Source organism: Dromiciops gliroides, chromosome 1 (assembly GCF_019393635.1).
Source record: "Dromiciops gliroides isolate mDroGli1 chromosome 1, mDroGli1.pri, whole genome shotgun sequence".
Classification (NCBI taxonomy): Eukaryota; Metazoa; Chordata; class Mammalia; order Microbiotheria; family Microbiotheriidae; genus Dromiciops; species Dromiciops gliroides.
The window spans coordinates 46753086-46775542 of NC_057861.1; the positions used below are offsets into that span (position 1 = coordinate 46753086).

General features: G+C 48.6%; 1 protein-coding gene across 1 annotated transcript; it reads left to right on the forward strand.

Moving 5' to 3' along the window:
• The first annotated feature begins 3411 nt into the window (after positions 1-3411).
• Positions 3412-15144, forward strand: CD320 (CD320 molecule). Its single transcript, XM_043975834.1, has 5 exons — positions 3412-3608; positions 8712-8831; positions 9336-9659; positions 11497-11595; positions 12997-15144. Exons 1-5 carry the CDS (start codon positions 3497-3499, stop codon positions 13149-13151), a joined length of 810 nt encoding a protein of 269 aa, XP_043831769.1. The 5' UTR covers positions 3412-3496; the 3' UTR covers positions 13152-15144.
• The last annotated feature ends 7313 nt before the right edge of the window (positions 15145-22457 follow it).

Sequence of the window (22457 nt, forward strand, 5' to 3'; positions counted from 1 at the left end):
CTTTGCATTTTTATTTGATTCATTTGTATTGTTTGAATTTTTGGGTAAAGTTGATGCTCATTGTTAACTATTCTCTGGGAAATGTCAGCTCTGAAATGCATGGATCTTATAGGACAGCTGGTTGGCACAATGGGTAGAACGTAGGACTTGGAGTCAGAAAACCGGAGTTGAATTCTGGCCTCAGAAACTCCTAACTGTATGATGCTGGGCAGGTCATTTGATCTCTCTCAGCATCAGTTTCCTCATCTGTATCATGGGGTTAATAATAGCACCCATTTGGGCAGCTAGGTGGTGAAGTGGATAAAACACCAGCTCTGGATTCAGGAGGACCTGAGCTCAAATCTGGCCTCAGACACTTGACACTTACTAGCTGTGTGACCCTGGGCAAGTCACTTAACCCTCATTGCCCTGCAAAAAAATAAAATAAAATAATAGCACCCAATTCTCAGAGTTGTTGTGAGGATCAAATGAGACCACAGTTGTAAAGCATTTTGCAAACCTTAAAGCATGATATCAGCATTAGCTGCTATTACTGTATCAGAGCCAGGAGTCTGGAAGAGAATAGCTGCTTCAAATGAGGTTCTTTTACAGATGCAGAAACTGAGATCCAGGCAAAGGGAGAGAGTTGCCCAAGGTCTTGCCCTAATTCTGAAGTGTCTGTAGCATAGCCAGGACCAGAGCCCAGGTTTTCTGACTCCTAATTTAGAGTTCCTTTCACCACATCCCATTGCCTACTTTTCCTAGGAGGCAGTGGTGGGCTTGTGAGAAAAGCCTCCTTCCCCCTCCCCTCCCTCCTCCTCATAGGGAATGCTTCTCTGGGGCTTGCAAAATGCTTTCCATCACTCACTCTCTCACTTGAGCTTCACCATACTCCAGTTAGATGGGCAGAACTGAGGGTTTTACATGAGAATAGAGATCAGCTCACAATGAGGTTAGGTGACTTGACTGAAAGCCATTATTGTAAGTGGTAAAGCTGGCCATGGGCACCCAGACTTTCCAAATGACTTTTTGATTCTTAGATTATTCCTTAAATCCCTCCTCTCCTAGTGTGTGTGTGTGTGTGTGTGTGTGTGTGTGTGTGTGTGTGTGTGTGTGTGTCTTATAGCATTATCTATGCTTGCAGCATGGGATAGTAGGTAAGGAACCTGCCTGTGGAGTCGGGAAGAACTGGGTATCTGACCATCACTCTGGGCAAATCACTTAACCTCTTTGGGCCCCAGGGAGCTCTGATTGAAGAATATTGGTAAATTTACCTTGGTGGAAGGAGTTCCTCTGCCAGTAACATGACAAATCCAGACTGAAAAGCAGTGCTAAATAAATGTTAAATTGAGTTGTAAGCTGGAACATATTCAGATGATAGCTGTGAAGAGGTTTGTGGGGATTCAAAAAATGTCACACAAAGATCAGCTGAAGATCCTGCACTATTTAACTTAAAGATCAGACTTAGGGGAATGTGCAAACAGGGGTCTCACATCCTGAAGAACTGTCATAGAAGAGAGAGGGCAGATTTACTCCTTGGTCCCAGAGGCAGAACTAGGAAAAGGGGAAAGCAGAATACAGTTCACTCCAGAGAACCATTCCGAAATGAGATGAATTGTCTTATCGAGTGAAGTCACTCCTGCCTCCCTTGCAGGTTTCCAAGTGGAGCCCCCACACCGGCTTAGCCATTTGTTGGAACTGTCCGATGTAGATGGCTGAACTGGGTAAATGGCATTCAAGCATTCTTGAATACGAGGACCCTTTTTTAATGTAAAAGTGTGGAAGACACACATGATATTAACTGCTATGCTATTATTATGTATCGACTAAATGTCTAGTATTTGTATGGCAGTATGACAGGTTCTGGGGCTGCAAAAACAAAAGGAGAATCAGTGCCTGCCTTCAAGGAACTTACTTGTTCTCCTGGGGGCTGGAGGAACAAGGTAACTTTGAGGGGAGGGGGTACAAACATCTGGGGCGATCACAAGGGCTTTTGGAGAAGGTGGCATTTGATTTGGGCTTTGATGGAAGCTTAAGATTCCAAAAAGTGGCTAAGGCCACTATATGAAAGTAGGGAGATAAGAAATAGAATGCTGATGTTTGGGGAATGACTGTCAGGCCAGCTTGGTTTGGGATACACTAACAAAGCCAAAACCAGTACCTGCCTTCGTGGAGTTTACCTGTCCTGGTGGGGGTGGGGGCAGGGAGAAAACAAGATAATTCCTAGTGTATGAAGGTGGCATGGTATAATATGTGCCTGGCACATAGTAGAAGCTTAATGTTTATTGATTGGTTGGTTGATGTGTCAGAAAAAGCAGTCTGAATGCAGATTGGCCAGGGTTTAAACACCAGGATTGGAAGTTGGTATTTTATCCAAAGGCAATAGGGAGCTCCTGAGGAGTTTTGAGTAGGAGAGAGAGACAAGTTTAGACTGGGCTCCACATTCTGGAAAGTTTTCCAGTGTGGCCGGACTTGGCAAACTTCTCCCTCCAGCAGCAGGGCCTTTAGGAATGATATAACTAGCGTTCATATAGCCCTTTAAGGATTGAGAAATGTTTTGGAAATAACTCACTTTGCCCTCCAGACAACCCTGGGAGATAGGGACTGTTACTGTTACTGTTGAAGAAACTGAAGCTTAAATGACTTGCCCAGGGCCACACAGCTAGTGACAGAAGCTGCATTTGAACTGGGGTCTTGACTCCAGGTTCATTTTTCCTCGAGCCACCTAGCATCCCCAACCCCACCTTACTCTGCTGCCTCATGGTAATAATAGCTAACGTTTATGTGACATATTAAGGTAAAGCCTTACATCCATTGTCTTGTTTGCTACTCACGAGGCAGGGACTATCATCCCCATGATGGAGAAACAGGCTGAGATTGAGTGCCCAAGGTCTCCCAGCTATTCAGCGTCCCATCAAGTGCACACTCAAATGCGCATGTGGCGGCCTCAGGGGTCTGTCCGTGGGCGCTTTCCCCCACCAAACCGCTCAGTGGGGTGGAGACTTGGCCTCCTCCTCCTGGCCTAGTTGAGGTTCCGAAGGGAATAGCCCTGGACCCCACTCCCCATCTTGTGCTCTTTCAAGGCTGAGCCCTGGTGTAGCCTGGGTGAGCCGGAGCTGGTGGACGAGGGGCTGTCTTGAATCTCAGCCTGCTAAGCATTATTAGCTTCGGGTCTCGGAATTTTCACAGGTGGAGGGAACATGCCGCCCTTCCCCAGCCGAGGAGGAGTGGGGCGTGGGAGGTTGGGGAGGGCGGTGGGAGGGGAGGGGCGTGCCCTGCTGCTCCGAGCTAGGAATGGCGAGCACGGCTTGGTTTAGTCGGGAGCGCGCTGTGCGCACGCGCACCTTGGATACGGAGCTGGGCACCAGGAGACAAGACTGCTAGGTACCTCGGCAGGCTGCGCACGCGCTCTCCCTTTCGTTCTACACATCGGGCGCGTGCGCGCGCGCGTGTTCTCGGCTGGGGGCGGAGGAAGGAGGACTCGCCGAGGTCGGCCAGTTCAGTCAGGCGCTGGGGAATGGCGCGTGCGCTGCTGCGGCTGTTGCCGCTGCTTCTAGCGGTACTGCAGCGGGCTCCGGCCCTCAGCCTGCCTTCGGCCCCGACGCAGCTTCAGAGCGTAGCCCCCCCAGGTGAGTCCAGCCCTGTCCCTTCATTCCGTTCCCCTCTCCCCTAGTCTCGCTTCTCGTTGTGGGGGGGTGTTCTTTCGATGACCGCCAGGTCCCGCCCCCGCGCCGGCCCCCGCCCCCGCCCCGAAGCTCGCCACCGCGGCCCGCTATTGGGCCTGCTGCCCGTCAGTCAGGGTCACTCCCCCAGCGCCACCACATGGCTTGGGACCTGGTGCAGATCGCCCGCTGGGCGCGGACTGGGAGGAGGCCGGGGGGTCGCAGGCCTGGGCAGCGGAGAGCCTTGTGACCACGGCCCAGCCGGGCCTGAAGCCCCGCTCTGATGAAAAGGGCCGCCCTGAATCACCCCCTGCGACCATCTGGTCCAAATCCTCCTCTGGGGCGCCGAGAGGTGAGGGGGCTGGCCGGGGGTCACCCAGCTGGGCATTAATGACCCTCCCACTTCTGGAGGGTTCGGGCGTCTCCGTGCTCCCAGCCACCAGCAGTCATCTTTCGGCTTCCCCGTCACCCCCGGAGCCCCCCACCCCCTCTTGGGGATAGTCCCGGAGGTTAGGCGTTCCCTCCCTCCTCATTGAGAGCGCCGAGGTGTCTCTGCCACCTCCACCCAGGCCACACTCGCGAAGCCTGGCTGGGGGTGCCCCTGTTTGCGCACGCTTTCCCTATCCCTTTGTTAATTCTGTGTCTTATGTCTCGCCAGCTCGCTGACGTCAGCCCAGCCTTCCTCCTCACATCCCCCCTTTCATCTTAGCAGTCATTAAGTACTTACGTGTGTAAGGCCCCAAACCAGGGGCCCGAGGGCAAAAATGGAACCTGACAGCCCCTGCCCTCAAGGAGCTTATAATGAGCACATACACAGATAAGTAAAGGCTAGATAGGTTGAGAATCATTAGAAGACTCTGGAAAGGCTTCTTTTGGGAGAAGTGACAGCTGGCTTCAGCCTTGAAGGATTCTAAAAAAGAAGGGGGACAGCTAGGTGGCACAGTGGATAAAGCACCGGTCCTGGATTCAGGAGGACCTGAGTTCAAATGCTGTGCTTGATACTTACTAGCTGTGTGACCTTGGGCAAGTCACTTAACCATCATTGCCTGGGGGGGGGGGAGAGAAGAGGTGAGCAGGTTGGGCATTCCAGATTAAACCACTCTTTCCCAGGAAACTCAGGCAGGTTGGAAAGAGAGAGAGATTCCCAAAGGTTGGCTGGTAATCAGGAGATCAAGGGCCCTAGAGCAGGCTGTCACTGACTCCCTCTGTGATCATGGAGAGTACTGACCAGAGCTCCACTGTCCTTTGTAAGATGAGGGAGTTTGGACTGGTGGGTCCCTGAGCTATGCTCTGCTCCTGATGTCTTATGCTCCTAAAAGCCTCCCTGACCCATAGGAGAATACCATTCAATTAAATTCAGTGAGCATTTATTAAGCACCTACTATATGCCAGGCACTGTGCTAAGCTCTGGGGATAGAAAAAGAGGCAAAAGACAGTCCCTACCTTCAAGGAGCTTACAGTCTAATGGAAGAGAACATCCATGAAGGATTGCAGACTCTGGGATATCTGGAATGAAGGGATTATGTCAGAACTGGAGGGGTTTTTAGAGATCATTTAGTCTCCCCCCCCCCTTTTTTTTTTTTTTTTTTGCAGGGCAGTGAGGGTTAAGTGTCTTGCTCAGGGTCACACAGCTAGTAAGTGTCAAGTGTCTGAGGCCAGATTTGAACTCAGGTACTCCTGAATCCAGGGCTGGTGCTCTACCACTGTGCCACCTAGCTGCCCCGAGACTATTTAGTCTAATGCTGCTTTTATGGAGGAGGAGAAGCCTTCCTGCACTTCTGTTGGCACCACTCCCAAAGAACTGGGAGTCTGGCTCCTCAGATGGCTAGTTTGCTTTTTAAGACTGTTCCCCCTCCCCCCATCCACCCTTTTATAAGCCTCAGAAATTGTCTTGTTTGACAACCACCTGTTCAGCTCAAAAGTTGCACCTGTTTTCTCTCCAGAAAATTTGTCGGGCTCCTGCCCCTCCGGGCTATGGTCATTATGGCCTACCTTCATTAAGTTGTTTGACATCTTCTGAGCATAGGAGAGAATGTCTGGGCCCTGCCTTCCGGTCACACGGTTAGAGAAGAGAGACGTGGTACCTGGAGTGCAGTGTCTCAATACAGTAGGAGCTAGAGAAGTCTGGGGTCCAGGTCAGGCTAGAGCTAGACCGCGATGAGGAAATAGCATTTACCTTGGTGGAACTGAAGGTGACTCAGGAAATAAGGAGCAAATACTGAAGAAATGGAAGCAACTGTTTAGATAGCCCATTGGAGATATTTTGTTAATGGAAGGGGCTCGTAGTAGGAAGACAAGACCTATACTCATGAAATGTCTGTGGAAAGAACCCTGCACTGAGAGTCAGAAAGCCTGGGTTTGGGCCCCAGCTCTGTGATTGTCAATGGGTGACCTTGAGCAAACAGAGCCTATTTGCCTTCTCTGTAAAATGAAAGGGTGGAATAGAGGTTCTCTAAAGGCCCTTTCAGTTCTAACTAATGATTCTCACTGTTCTGTGAAGCTTCCTGGCCTCCTTCTTTCTGGGGTATATGATCTCTGTCCCAGCTGTATGATGACAAAGAACATCCTGTGTGTGTGTGTGCGCGCGCGTGTGTGTTCGAACACTCGCACATGTACTTATCAACCCTTTCAGTTTAGTTCATAAAGTTTGGATAGGGAGAACCCAGAGTCCTCTATTGAAGGATCCCAGTGGGAAGGAGTCCCTGTGTGATCCATCCTTTGGCCTCCTTGATGGCTGGGAGGTAAGACTCTGCCAGGGAACAGAGAAGGTAGGGGTGGTGGCAGTGACATTAAACATTTATTGCTTGCAAAGTTCCAGGCCCTCATTTTTGAGGAATTTACTGCTCTCCCTCTGGCACTCTCAGGTGTGTGGCCACTGAGGGCCATGAGGATCTGCACAGTAATGAGATTTCAGGTGGTAAGGAGGCAGGATAGGAAATGAAGAGCCAAGGAGTAGAGGCCTCCACTCCCTGGCTTGTTCTGGTACCAAGAAAAGGGCTTTTGTTTGTGGAGGGGCCCTGGCTAGCACTGTTTAAGCTCCCTCAAGTTGGGTAGGCTCTGAGACCCGCTGGAGGGACCCTTCCCAGGCTCAGTACCAGTATTCTAAGCCTTTGAGCGTTAGCTCAGATGCAGTCAAGTATTGGCACTGAGACTCCCATTTCCCTGAGAGGTGCTGAGCTGGGGCTGGTTCCATTTCAGTGGTCATGGAAGCTCTTGGAGGTCACAACACCTTTTTAGCCATGTCCCCCAAACCAGGTAATGAGAACCCTGTCCATTCAGAAAACAAATGGACTAGTCGCTGTAGCTGGTAGCTTGGCTTAGCTTAGTCCTGCCTGCACTCTGAGTGTTGGCTCCACTAAGTCTGAAACCTTTCTTGATTTACCTTTCCCTTCACTGCACCGGGCTAGAGGATGTATTCAGGAGCCTGTTATCCCAGAAGGGGAGAGGGTTGGGCCTGAGGTAGTCCTATTCACTTAGTTGGGAACAGCACTTGGTTGGGGAGGATAAATGGCCTGGGGTGAGTACCTTCTGCTTCCCCCAAGGAAGTACAGCAGGTTCTCAGAAACTGAAAGAATTTCTGTGAAGAGCTTCTATGAGGCCAACTGAGTTCATGAGTTTATGGGATGGAAAGTGGCCTCTGAGAGCAGAGCTGAGAATAAGGGGTGAACAGCTCCCCTTCTCTGCTTGCCTCACGGAGGTCCCTCAAGCAGTTCAAGGGACAGATGTGTAAACTTGGTGTTCAGGAGGTGGTATGGGGTGGTCATGGAAGCTCTTGGAGTTAAAAGATGTGGGGTTAAGTTCAGTCCTTGAATTTAAGTCAAGAACTCAAGTCACTTCCCTGCTCTAACTCCAAATTCAGTCTGCATTAAAGTGAGTTGGTTTGATCTTCATTTCTCTGCCCTGGGGCTTGTCAGCAGCTTCAATAATAATAACAAAGATGGACGTTTGTAGAGTGCTTTATAGTTTGCAAAACACTACGAACAGTGTTTCATTTTAGATGCACAGCAATTGTGTGAGGTAGGTATTATTATCATCATGATGATCAGCTAGGTGTTTCAGTGGCTAGAACACTGGACCCAGAGTCAGGAAGGCCTGAATTCAAACACTTACTAGCTGACCTCTATCTGCTTCAATTTCCTAACCTGTGAAATGGGGATAATATTAACACCACCGTCCTCCCAGGATCAAATGAGATAATGTTTGTAAAGTGCTTTGCAGATCTAAAAGCACTATCTAAATGTTAGCTCTATTTTATTCCCTTTTTATAGCTGAAGAAACAGAGGCAAAGAGAAGTGACTTGTCTATGGTTGTTCAGCTACTGTTCAAGACAGCATTTGAAGCCAGGTTCCTTGGACCTATTTGTTGTAACCTCCCCACCCCCCTCTCTGTTCTGTGCAGCTCATCTAGTTTTGGCATGGAAAGGTGGCCCTGCAGCTTCCCTCTCCCCAGACCCTTTCACTGCAAATGGCATATAGCCCCAGGGAATCTGTTCCCCCACTTTGGGATGATGTTCAAGCGGCCTCGGCTGATCAAGCTCCCACCAAGGCTCAGTCAGGTCAAGTGGGCCTTTCCGCCCATATGTTTCCATAATAGTTGGGCCACACAGCTTAGAGGGTCCATATTGAAGGGGAAAGCCACTGAAATTTTGAGGAGGAGAAACTTTGTGGGAGCAGAGGTAGAAAAGCTTCCAGGAATAAAAAAGAAACAACAAACCAAGAATCCATCGTTGCTGTCAATATTTCTACATTTGCAACACTCATTTACAATTGATGAAGGTCCAACTTTTCCAGGAGAAAGTAATGAGGCCCAGGACATTATTTGTTGTCTCTTTATCTGTTCCTCCACCAATCCCTTCTGTCCTTCCTCCTTTTCTCCTCTCCTTTCCCTTCCTTTCCCTCGCCTTGCCATTTTAAGAGATGATAATCTAGGAGGAAGAAGGCTTAGAGCTGGTACATAGTGGGACCAGGAGTTCAGGACAAAGGCCTTTGATTCCATGTCAGGCTCTTTCTCACCCTGACCGTGTTGTTGCCTCATCTGTGTCCTAGCTGTGCTGTCACCTCTCTTTCCCAGGCACTGAGGGACCATGCCCACTCTCTCAGTTCCCATGTGGCCTTGGCATCTGTATCCCCTCCGAGTGGCTGTGTGATGGTGACAGGGACTGTTCAGATGGCAGAGATGAAACTTCTTGCCGTAAGTGGACTGCACAGGCCTGGAATGGGGTGGGCTGAACCAAGACTGTGTAGATACCCCTTTACTCCTTCTCATCTACACTCTGTCTGCTTGCTAACTTGGCCTCAGGCTAGTAAAGGATTACTTTCAGGTTATGGAGAAGGGAGTGGGAGTCTGTAAGGATACTGTAGACCAATCCAGGAAGACATGGGTTAATCACCTTGCAGACTCTGGGGAGTGAAGTCTGTCAGGGGCAGAAGAAGTGGGTACCACCAGTTATATCCCTCTAGATTATAGTTGTCTGAGAGAGTCTCCAGTATTAATCTACCCTTATTCCACTTACTAGAGCCACCCCACCTTTCCCTGCACCCCACAATTCTCTCCCTCTCTTCTCCAGTCCCAGCCAGTGACATGCCACGGCTTGGGGAAAGTTTTCAATTTTTAACACTTTAGCCTATAGTCTAATTGCACTATATCTTAACCCCCATTAGGGTGATTATAACCTTTCTTCTCACCTGTGAACAGGGACAGAGTCTTGTGCCCCTGGGGAGGAACGGTGCCCCTCTGAGACATGTTCCCCAATCATTTGTGAGGGACCTGAATGTGCTGCTCTGTGGACTGACACCAGCTGCCCCCCACCTCCCTGCCTGGCTGAATATCGATTTTGCGATGGGGTCAATGATTGTCCCAATGGCACAGATGAACGGCTTGTAGACTGCACCCTGAAGATGTCCTCCCTCCGGTGCGCCAGGCAGGAGTTCCAGTGTGCCCCAGGAGTGTGTATCCCACATGCGTGGGTGTGTGACGGTCACCCAGACTGTGCCAGTGGCAGTGACGAACGTCATTGCGGTGAGTGTTCGTGGGCACCTGCACGTTGTACCCTTGCAGCCAGCTAGAGAGCCAGGGAGAAGGAGAGCTCAGGATCCTTGGGCCTTGGGCGGCCCAGGAAGGAGAGGCTTTCAGAGGTCCCTGACTGGACAGTGGTTTAGAAAAGCTTGAGTGGAATGATGATGGGAGACAGAGGAAATGTGGGTTGTTTTCCAGTCCCAGCCAGCTTCACTGCCATGGCCCATTAAGTGGCAGAGGTACAGTTTAGGGAGGGGATCTCCCAGAATCTAGATCTGGCCGGTGTTGACCTGGGTCCCTCAGGCTGCTGAACTCTGGTGTATCTCTGAGGTTAGAGACATCCTCTGGAACGCTGACCAGGGTAGGTTCCCCCACCCAACTGCTGATTCTTTGGTCTCAGATGCAGCCAGCCATAGTCAATATTGAGTCATGAAACATTTATTGAGCACCTACTATGTGCCAGGCACTTGGGTTAGGCACTCAGGAGACAAATGTGAAGATGTGCCTTTGAGGAATTTATGATTTAATAGAGGGAGCTGAAAGGATGGAGGAGCTTGTGGGTGGGGAGGAGTACCTGATATGGGGGTACAGGGGAATAAGTCAGGCAGGGAAGTCCCACAGTGGTTCAGCCACGTGAGAAAGGAGATGTTCTGAGCTCGGCTCCCTCCTTACTATGGGGTAGATTTGGGAATTCATGGCCCCACCGTCCAGTCGGAGGGGCAGAGGTAGTGATGAGGGCAGTCCCACAGCTGGATGATGAGGGCTTCCCAGCAGTGAGCTCCCTGAGACATGGCGGAGAAGTCAGAGAAGTCCCAAAGTGAAAGCAGCAGATGTCCATAGAAATGGAGGCTCCCTCTTCCCCCAGGGCTGCTGACCTGAGGCCTGAGGCCTGCTGATATAATTGCAGGGATAACAGAAGGATCTGGTAGCACTGTCCCCTCAGGAAATCACAGTGCCAGTGGGCCTCCTTAGGACCACTGGTAAGTGTCCCTGAGTGTGGGCAGCATCTCCACTCTGTTGGCTTTCAGAGTGTTGGCCCCATCACGTGTAGAACCTCCATGGCCTCCTTGTGATGCCTCACCCTGTAGTAGCAGGTCCGGATGCTCTCTGCTGTGGGGAGACTGAGGGCTGGGGTGGCCATCACTGCTTGTGCATCCCCTAGGGGGCCTCCGCTTGGAGAGGTGGGCCACCAGCTGCTGTACTAGATAGTACTTCCTCCTGCCTGGGCCAGGTTCCAGCAGCATCTCTCCCCTACCAGGAAGCACATGGAGTCCTCAGCGTTTGGAACAGTTTCTTTGAGGAGGCCTTGGCACGTCTTTTCTCTGTGGTGGGGTGGGGATAGAGAATGCCCAAGGCACCTCCGCGGGGCTTCCTTCAGGCACTTCCTTAGACGGCCCAGAGAGAGGTGGAGGGGCCAGGCCTTGGGAGGTGAGACAAGGGGATCGTGTGGTGCCAGGACTGTGCAAGTCTTTGATTCTGTTCCTTTCCAACTGTCTTGTTCAGGGCAGAGACAGGACACTGGGTCAGACATAAGTGCTGGTAAAGTGATGATGGAGAACGGAGGCAATGGTGGGAGTGGGGGGAGGCTTCTGCCTCACATTCCAGGCTCCTGCTGATTCTGACCCGTGGGGAGGGGCCTGACAGGGAGCTCCAGTCTGGGGAGGTGTGTGTGACTATAGCTCTGGCCTATACCACTCGGGGGATGTGCTCTGGTGGCATTGTCAGGCCCAGAAATGCAGGGAGCCGTAGATCCCTTTAGCTCTGGATGTAGCTGACCATAGTGAGGCTGAGGCTCTTCCTCCTTTTGGGTGCTGCTCACCTGAGGATGCTTCCATTTCAGGAGTGACACAGACTCCTGGAGACCAGAACACTACCCGGGGTCGTGGAGGCCTCACACCTTCAGAAAGACGAAGTGCGTACGGCCTGGTCATGGCAGCAGGTGAGGCCCCTTGGGCAGCCAGTGTGGCTACTCAGCTCTCTCTGCCTTGTGACTTAGGTCCTGCCAATCACACACAGGTAGAAGGAGCCTTGCAGGCCATTGAACTCGAACCCATTGCACAACCTCCTCAACAAGCAGTCACCCAAGCCTGAGCTTGAAGACCTCCAGGGAGGGGTGACAAATGCCTCTTGAGCAAGCCCATTCTCCCCACTAGGAACACTTGGCTGACATCTAAGCATGGTTTACTCCATCACTTTTGGAGAAAGCAAACAAGTTCAATCCCCGCTCCACGTGCTGGCTGGCCCTTCCAGTCTCCCCCAGGATTTCTCATTTCTAGGCTAAACATTTCTGGTTTCCTCACTGGATCCGCCTGCGATAGTGGATAGAGCACTGGACTGTAAGTAGGGAAACCCTGAGTTTGAATCCTGGCTCAGATGTGTCCTCATGGTATAATTCTGGGCAAGGCACTTAAACCTCAGTTTCCCCAACTGTAAAACGGGGGTAGTAACTGCACCTAGCTCCCAAGGTGGTTGTGAGGATCAGATATCAAAATATATGGCGTGTTTTGCCAACCCTAAAGCAGCTTTGGGTAGCACCACCTACGGTAGCTTGGGTTACGGTCTCCAAGCTCTTCAGTCTCCTGATTTCCCCTTCTTTGGATGCTTCAGTTTATCAGTGTCTTTCCTTCACTGTGGTACCCAGACCTGCCCTCAGGACTCTGGGTTTGGTCTGACACCAAGGCTGGATCTGCCTGGGCTTCAACCTTGGGTGCCCCAAATGTCTTCTGGGATCACCTCAGCACATTGCTGACCCAAGCCACTAAAACTGCAGAATGCAAAGGGAGTTTCTGGAGAAGATGAAGTCAGGAAAGTAGCCGGTGGCAAATATTCTTGGCTTTCCCACCAGCTCCAGCTCATTCTGCCTGTTAGTGCCCAGTGTGCTCTCCCTGTAGGCTAATGCTCCCGTTTGTATTTATCCTCTATTATGTTCTTGAAACCTGAAATAAGACCTTCTTTGCTGCTCTGCTCCATGGGAAGAGCCCCTTCTTCTGCCACTTCCCTGGGAGTCCTGGGAGTTCCCAGCCTTCAGAGCAGGATCTACCCTGGGGATTGCGTGGGGGGGGGGGGGGCGGTAGAGAAGGCATCAGAACAGTGCTGAGTGTAAGGTGCACATGCTCAGTGCTGCTCTGAGAGTGGTCCTTTGGGTGGGGATGGCAGTGAGGCAGAAGACATGGTTTCAAGTCCTGGTCCTGGCACAAACCTGCCATGGGGCACTGGGCAAGTGACACCTTCCTCCATGCCTTATTTCAATTCTCTGTAAAACGAGGGGGTTGGGTTTTCTTGAAGGGCCTTTCCAGTGCTGACTTTTTTCTGAGTTTATACTTTTTTTCTTGATTTTCAGCTGCCCTGAGTGGGGTTCTGGCTGCTGCCTGTCTCCTTGTGTGTTGCCAGACCTGGGCCCAAATCCGGTGGCGCCTTCCCCCCCAACCAAACCTGGTGGAAGCTGTGAAGGAGTCGCTTCTGATGCCTGAGCGGACACCATCTTTCTTAATCTGAAGGCCAGCTTGCCTGGCCTTCAGGACTGCTTTTGATCCTCCCGGACGGCTTGTCCATTTGTGAAACTGGCCTAGGTCTCCCAGGGACTCAGTGCAGAGCCCACCAGCAGGAGGAAAAGCAGAGGGGTGGGGGAGAGAGACTGTTAGCTAGACAGAACTCTCTTCCCCATCGGCCTCCATCACAAGCTACCTCTTTAAGGCAGCAGACAGGGCCTGACCTCATTGCCTTCCTCTACCACCCTGGGAGGCCCTGTATCCGGCACCCCTTGGAAAGGGCCGGATGGGTGTGGATCCTGGTTCCTTCCAACAGAACACATCCTGCCTGCATGTGGGGGGGTGGGGGGGGTGGGGGGAAATTGGCTGTTGACTCCAGAGGTGGTCACACAGCCCGATCACTCACTCATGCAGCTGGTTTCAGGGGCTGTGCTTTTTGTTGAGTAAGGCTGGGTGCCCCTGGTATTGGCCACAGGGTGGGGCTGGTGACCCCAGGCTGAGACACTCCATTCAGTTCCCCGCTGAACTGCAGGTGAGGGGGAGGAGAACCTCAACACCTGTGATGATCTACAGTTCAGCAATTAAAATATTTCTCAAAACTTAAGGCCTTTCCTCCAGTCTGTCTCCTGGGCTCCTTTCTACATTTCCCCACAGAAGAAGACTGACCTAGAGCTCATGGGCACTACAGCTGGATGCAAGTAGACTTACCCCTACCCTAGAGAAATTTACCTCTTCCTTTGGGCTAGTGGAGTATGTACAAGGAGGGGAAGCTGGGTTAGGTGGTCTCTAAGGTTCTAGGAGACTCTGTTAACAGTTCCCCACCCTCTTCCCTTCATTGTAAGTTACAGGTGCAACACAAACTCAAGTCATGCATTTTGAAGCCGCTAGTAACTTTTACTGTAGACAGACAGAAAGGAAGGAAAATAGAAGCATAGACTTTTTTAAGTCAGACTGACCTGGGTTTATAAGAATCACTCCCATTTTGATAGCACTGTAATGTATACTTTCCCCATAGTAATCCATCAGATAAGCAGTACAAGTGTTATTCCCGTTTTTCTGAAAAGGAAAACTGAGGCCCAGAAAGGTTCGATGATTTATTGTTGAGGTCACACAGTGTCAGAGCTGGGATTTGAACCCAGATCTCTCAACTGCCAATGTATATAGTATATTTCTCCCACAGAATTTAAATTCCTTGAAAGAGATCTTTGAAAGCTAGTTCAACTTTCCACTCCAGGTGGTGAGCCCTTTGACTGCATCCCTGCTAGGTAGGAGGCGACAGGGTAGTGTGTAGAAGTCAGAGGGTCTGGGTTTGGGGCTTGCTTGGCTTTGCCATTTAACTCTAGTTGGACCCCAGCCAAGTAAACCCTCTGAATCTGTTTCCTCATCTGTAAAGTGAGGGTTTGGCTTAGATTAAACTCAGCATTTATTAAGCACCTACTATGTACAAGGTAATGTAATAGGCATTGGGGATCCAAAGACCAAATTGAAATAGAAGGAATTTACTAGTGAGGGGAGACAAGAAATACTGAATCACAAGAGTTGGCTGAGACCTTGGGCACCATCTAGTTCTGCCCGTGCCTGAAGAACAGTCTCTTCTACAGCAGTCCCACCAAGCAGTCGTCAGGTCTTTGCTGAAAGATCCCCAGTGAGGGGAGCCCCTAAGACGGCCCCTGCCCTCAAGGAACTTGCAGTCTAATGGAGGAAGCCAGCATGTAGAGAAGTCAATTCTGTAATTTTAGGAGGGAGAAGGCTTTCCTGGGGTCCATCGGAAAAGGCTTCTTGTAGGAAGTGGCCCATGAGCTGATCTTTGAAGGAAGCTAGGGCTTTTTAGGGGTGGGAATGCCTTCCAGGTATGGTTCAGGAAGGAAGGGGCAACTAAGTGGATAGAGCACTGGCCCTAAAGTTGGGAAGATCTGAGTTCAATTATCACCTCAGACACTAGCTGTGTGATCCTGGGCAAGTCACTTAACCTCAGTTGTCTTAAACATCCGGAGCCATCTCTAGTCATCCTGATCTCATGTCTTGCCACTGGACCCAGATGGCTCTGTAGAAGAGAGTGAGGTTGGTGACCTTGCACAGCCCTCCCTCACTTAAATCCCATTCATTGCCAGTCATGACATCACCTCAATGTCATGGTCCTCTTCGAGAATAAAGGACAAACAATGACCACAGGAGGGGAAGAGATATAGAGATCACCTACATACAGACACAGAGATGGGAGATGGCATGTTGCATCTAGGGATCAGTAAGCCAGCTTGCTGGAAAACATGAAGGGAAGTAATAGGAAGTCAGTCTAGAAAGGTACAGGAAACCAGATTGAGGAGGAATTTAGATGCCAGGTTTGTATTTTATCCTAGGGGTAATGGGGAGTCTTGGAGGATTTTTTTTTTTTTTTGGTGGGGTAATGTGATTTGCCCAGAGTCACACAGCTGGTAAGTATCAAGTGTCTGAGGTCAGATTTGAACTCAGGTCCTCCTGAATCCAAGGCCCAGTGCTTTATCCATTGCGCCACCTAGCTGCTCCCTTGGAGGATTTTTAAAGTAGGGGAGTGACAAAGTTAGACCCATGTGTTCGAAATAGTCATTTGGCAGCTGTAGGGAAGATAGATTGGAAAGGGGAGAGAGTGGAAGCAGGAAGATCGATTAGTAAACTGGTAAGCTATTGCAGTAGCCCAGGGGGGAAGCGGTGAAGATCTGAACTGGGATCGTGGCTGTGTGAGAGGAGAGGAGGGATGTATGTGAAGGTGAATCAGGATGATCTGGGAAATGACTGGGTATGTCCGATGAAGGAGAGGGGTGAATCAAGGATGGCTCGAGGGCTTCAAACCTGGGTGGCTGCAGGGATAGTGGGCCCCTCAGCAGAAATAGGAATTTGGGAAAGGGTGGGCTGAGGCTGAGGGGAAGAATGGTGGCCATACTGAGTCTTGAGTAGTCACTGGGGCCCATGGGGTGAGTGACCCACAGGAATTTCAGAAAAATATCCCCATCTCCGGGAACCCTTGTACCCAGATGGGGACTTTGAGCTGGAGAAGTAGCAGGAGTGTTTGGGGGGTGGGGGTGGAGCCATTGCTCAGAGATCCTGTCATTTCACTAACCATGTGACCTTGGGCTACTTTCCCAGCTTCTTCATTGAGAATTCCAGGACCAGGGAAGTGGCAGTCTCACTGTCTTCTGCCCTGGCCAGACCACTTGTATTCAGTTCAGAGAACCCCATTTTGGGGAAGGACATTGATTGATAGCCTGGAGTATCCAGAGGAAGACCATCAGGATGGTGAAGGGGTTTGCAATCATGCTGTATGAAGACTGGTTGAGGGACCTGGAAATGTTTAACCTGTAGAAGAGAAGGCTCAGATTTGTTCTGCTTGGTCTCCGAGGGAAGGACCAGGAGCAACGAGGGGAAGTTGTAGAATTTGTCTAAAGAAAATTGTCCTACTGATGCTGAGTGAAGTGAGCAGAACCAGGAGAACATTGTACATGGTAACAGCAACATTGGGCTATGACCAACTGTGGAAGACTTAGCTCTTCTCAGCAATACAGCGATCCAAGACAATTTCACAGGACTCATGATGGAAAAAAAGAACTGTGGGATGGGAATGCAGATTGAACCATACTGTTTCTACTTTGTTTTTTTCTCTTGAGGTGTTTCCCTTTTCTGATTCTTCTTTGACAATATGACTAATGCAGAAATGTGTTTGTGATTGTACATATATAACCTATATCAGATTGTTTTCTGTATTGGGGAGGGGGAGAGGGAGGGAGGGAGGGGGAAGGGAGGGAGGGGGAGGGAGAAGGAAAGGGAGAAAAACTTGGAACTCAAAAGTCTTATAAAAACAAATGTTGAAAACTATGTGTAACTGGAAAAAAAATAAAATAGCATTAAGATTGAAAAAAAATTGTTCCAAAAGTGAGTTATCCAGAGGTGAAAGGTGTTTGTTTGGGAGAATGTTTTCGTTTCCTGAAGGTCTTGAAGGAAGAGCTGAATGAACACTTGTAGGTTGTGTTCAGGGGTTGCACAAGTTGGCCTCCAAGGTGCATCCCAGCTCTGAGTTCCTCTGATTCTAATGAGTTTTGGTTTACACATGTAAACAGTCAATAAATATTTATTAAACCTTGGCTGTGTGCTGGGCACTGCTAAGTTCTGGGGATACAAAGAAAGAAGACAGTCCTTGCCCTTCAGGCCCTCACAGTCTTAATTAGAGAGACATGCAAACGATTAATATACAAACAAGTTATATATAGGATAAACGGGAATAATCAGTAGAGGAACTGAGAGACTGGGCAAGGCTTCCTGCAGAAGGTGGGATTTCAACTTGGAACTGGAAGGAAGTCAGAAGAAAAGGTTGAAGAGGAAAAGCATCCCAAATACAGGGGATTTTTACCCCCCCTGTAAAAATCTGCGGGGTTCAAGACATGGAGTGTCTTGTGTGAGGGTCAGCACGACCACCTGGAATCTGAAATGCTGCTGGGACATCCCAGCGGTGTGGAATGGACTGGACTTTGGGAGGGAGGCTTAGGACCCTAAATACATGCATCTCAGAGCTATCTTCACAGCAACATGATAATCTTTGGGAGCTGATGAGATCCCCCAGAGAAGGTCCCACTTCTCGGGAGATGATCCTGGAGGCTGAACATTTCTAGCAATAAGAAAACTCATCATCCTCTAAGACACTTTCACAACCTTCTGTGTTGGAAGGGCCTCCGGAAAGCCAACCCATACAGGCCCAAGAATCCCCTTGCTAAGCAACCCTGGCAGGTGCCCCAAGGTCTACCTCCAGAGGCAACCTGTTCACGTTTTTGTGGCTCTAATTATAGCAATCTCCTCGTGTTTGTCATGAAGGTTAGATAAGACAGGGCACACGGAGTGCCTTGAAAACCTTAAAAATCCATTGTTTTACAGAGGCCGGGTGGTAAGGTTTACTTGGCTGGTTTCCTCTGCTGGTCTAAATCAAGGGTTTTTCTGTTTTGCTAGCTGTATTTCAATAGAATGGGTTTCCTTCGTCCTCGTATGTATTTTACACATTTAAAAACATTGTTCTGAAAAGGGGTCCATAGTGAGGTCTAGTTGACCTGTAGGGACCCTTCCAGTGCTCCCATGACTTCCTACCATTGTCTCGGTGGCCACTTCTGCATCTACTCAATTTCTGCCCTACTGGGGCAACAGGGAAATTGACAGCCTCAACATAACGGGACTTACTTCTGGTACATGGAAGAGGGGAGAAAAACCCATTGTCATTAGTGCCAGATGAGCACAAGCTTCCGAAGCTGCCGTGTCCTCTCTGGATACTGGGGGTACTCAAAACCCAGGCTGTTGATGCAGGATGGTATGGTGTCAAAAATACCTGACTTAGAGGTAGGAGAGATTTAGAGTCAAATCCAAGCAAGAGGGTCAGTCAGTCCCTGCCAAATCACTTCTCTCGCCTTATTCGTAGCTTCCTCATCTGAAAAATGGAGATCATGATAACCTGTTATAAACCTAGCCCACAGGGTTGTCATGGAGATGAAATGAGAGAACAGAATGCTTTGCGGGCCTTTGTTGGTTACTAGGTCAATCCAGTTCACTCAGTAGATAAATATTAATATAACTAATATAGCACCTGCCAGGCTGTGTGTTAGGGACACAAGTACAACAAAGGAAATAGGACCCAGGAAAGGATCAGGTCCCTCCTACTGGACTCAGTCCTCTGGGGCTAATAGCCATTTTCACATAGGTCCAGTTGTTAGGAACTTAAATCAAGCTGAAATCCACCCTCTTTGTGACTTTTACCAACAACTGACAAATTACTTTTGTCTTTGGGGGGCTCTCTGTTCCATGACAGATGCCTCTCATCTCCTCCCTACTCCACCAAGATTTGAAAACTGGAATAAAAATCATCTCCTGCTTAAGAAGTAGATATGTCAGGGGCAGCTAGGTGGTACAGTGGATAAAACACCGGCCCTGGATTCAGGGGGACCTGAGTTCAAATTCAGCCTCAGACACTTGACACTAGCTGTGTGACCCTGGGCAAGTCACTTCACCCTCATTGCCCTTAAAAAAAAATAGAAATGTCATTGGACCTGAAGTCAGGAAGATCCAAGTTCAAATTTGGCCTCAGACACTAAGCTGTGTGACCTTGGGCAAGTCACTTTCCCTCTCTTTGCCTCAGTTTCCTCATCTGTAAAGTAGGAAATAGTAATAGCACCCACCTCCCAGGACTGTTTGGAAGATAAAATGAAATGATCATTGTAGAGCACTTTTGCAAACCTTAAAGTATCATTCAAATGATAGCTAGTTATTATTATTATTGTTATCTAATTTTTTCCAAGCTAACCACACCCAGTTTCTTCAACCAAACCTCATATGACATAATTATGTCCAATTATTATTATTATTATTATTGCATTATGATGACCTCTTATTATCCTAGCTTCCTTCCCTGTGGACCTAGAAAGAATGCAACAAAACATTCTAGGTGTGGTCTGACCAGGGCAGAGAACAGTGGGATTATCACCATCCCCTAGAAACAGATTTCAGAATTTGTTGTTGCCATGCTTACTCCTCCCCTCTTCTTGATTTTTCTTTTTCTATTTCCAGAAGGAGGTCAGCCCCTTTCCAGCTAAGATTCTCAGCCCTAAGCTTGTTAACAACAAATCTTTTAAACATTTTTCTCTTGGCTATTTTCCCATTTTTTTTTCCACTCCAGAACATCTCATTCCTGCCATCACCCCCTCTCTAGGAGTGTGTTAGCTTAGCGTTTCCATCTGTCCTAGAGTAAGAAAAGAGATAAGATTTGGGCACTGATGCAGAGTGTGGAGGTGAGAGTCAGTATAGGAGGCTTTTTTAGTATATTGGGCAGAGTGGGGTGGAGTGGGGAGGAGACAGGGAGAGTATTTTTCCAGAAACAGGTGATAGGAAATGGGGGTGGTGGTGTTGAACTAAATGTTCTCTAAGGTCCCTTTTAGCTATGACATTCTGTGATTTTATATACCAAGTGCTAAATGACTCATACAGACATTAAAGACCAAAGGAGTTTAGAAGGAGAGATTACATACAATGAGTACAATCAAGAAAAACTTCACGGAATCACTCCAAAAACCATCCAAATAATGCCAAAGAAAAACTTCACGGATGAAGGGAGATTGAATCTGTGCATTGCAGGATATCTAGGATCCAAAAGGTGAGGCAGCTAGGTGACACAGTGGATAAAGCACTGGTCCTGGAGTCAGGAGGACCTGAATTCAAATCTCATCTTAGACACTTAACTAGCTGTGTGACTCTGGCCAAGTCACTTAACTTCAATTGCCTTACAACATGGGGCCATCTCCAGTCATTCTGATGTTTATCTTGCCACTGGACCCAGATGGCTCTGAAGTCGAGAGTGTGGTTGTAGACCTTCTTCACTTAAATCCAACTGGTACTCATTCGAGAATGAAGGACAAACAACATTAATAATGATATCAAAAGGTGGAGATAATGTTGCTGGGGGCTAAAGGTTGTTGGGTATTTCCAGCAGAGAAAAGTTGTTAGCTAAAACGAGCTCAGGAAAGAAAAAGATATATTCAAGGAATAACCAGTGGAACAATTGATTGGAGGTCAGGGTTTGAAGAATAGGAGATTTGAGTGAAAGAAAAGGTAAAAGGACAGGGGAAGAACCTTGAATACCAGGCTAGAGTTTGGCTTTTATTTGGAAGTCAATGGAGAACTATTGAAGATTTTGAAGTAATGGAATGAGAAATATGCAATAAGAAAACTGGGTGATAGGCAGCTAGATGGAGCAGTGGTTAAAGCACCAGCCCTGGATTCAGGAGTACCTGAGTTCAAATCTGGCCTCAGACACTTGACACTTACTAGCTGTGTGACCCTGGGCAAGTCATTTAACCCCCATTGCCTTAAAAAAAAAAAGAAAGAAAGAAAACTGGGTGAGAGGATCTATCACAGTCCCTGTCACTTCCCTGGCCACCACTCCCCTATAACCCAATTAGAATGTCAGCTCCTTCATAACAGGGACTGTCTTGCTTTCTGTATTTACAAACTCCTGGATACTTGCTCTTCCCTGGTTTCCACAATATTGTTCTCTCCTGGTTTTCCTCATATTCATTTGACAGACTACTTCTTTTCTGTCTGTCTCCTTTATTGGATCTTCAACCATGCCACACCTTTTAGCCATGGATGCCCCTCAAGGTTCTATCCTGGACCATCTTTTCTTCTTCCTCTGTATTATCTTGCTGGCTATCTCATTGGCTCCCATAGTTTCGATGATCATCTTTAGGCAGATGATTGCAGGATTTATACATCCAGCCCTAGTCTCTCTTCTGCACTCCGGTCCTATCTTACCAATTGCCTTTTGGACATCTCAACCTAGATGTCTCATAGGCACCTCAAACTCAACTTGTCTAAGACAACTCATCTTTTCTCCCAAATCCTTCCAGTTTCCTTACTTTTCTTATTCCTGTTGAGGGTATCACCCTCCTCCTGAGTCATCCAGGTTTGCAAACCTCCTGAGATTCTTTTATGTATCTATTTATTTCCATGTTGTCTCTCCCATTCCAATGTGAACTTCTTGAAGACAAGGGATAGAGGTTTTGCCTTTATTTCTCCAGTGCCCAGTCCCATGCCTGGCACATAGTATGCCCTTAATAAATGCAGGTTGACTGGCTTTCTGGCACACAGTGAGTGCTTTTTCATTCATTATTTATCCATTCATTCCTCTATATAAGGCACAAAAAATGGAATCTGATGACCTGGGTTAAAACCATAGCATTGGGGGCGGCTAGATAGCACAGTGGATAGAGCACCGGCCCTGGATTCAGGAGTACCTGGGTTCAAATCCGGCCTCAGACACTTAACACTTACTAGCTGTGTGACCTTGGGCAAGTCACTTAACCCCAATTGCCTCAAAAAAAAAAAAAAAAAGGAAAACCATAGCATTGTCACTTGTTATTTGCCCTCTTCCTTCTTCTCTGATCCTGAATGTTCTCATCCTAAAATGAGGAAGTTTAGGTAATTTCTAAAAATCTTCTGAGTGCTACATGATGTTAGCCCTGACATGTTTTTGTTATTGTTATTTTTATTTTTTTTTAATTTATTTTTTTTTTTTGCGGGGCAATGGGGGTTAAGTGACTTGCCCAGGGTCACACAGCTAGCAAGTGCCAAGTGTCTGAGGCTGGATTTGAACTCAGGAACTCCTGAATCCAGGGCCGGTGCTTTATCCACTTCGCCACCTAGCTGCCCCCTATTTTTAATTTTTTAAAAAGGCAATCAGGGTTAAGTGACTTGCCCAGGGTCACACAGCTAGTTAGTGTCTAGAGCCGAACTTGAACTCATGTCGTCCTGGTTC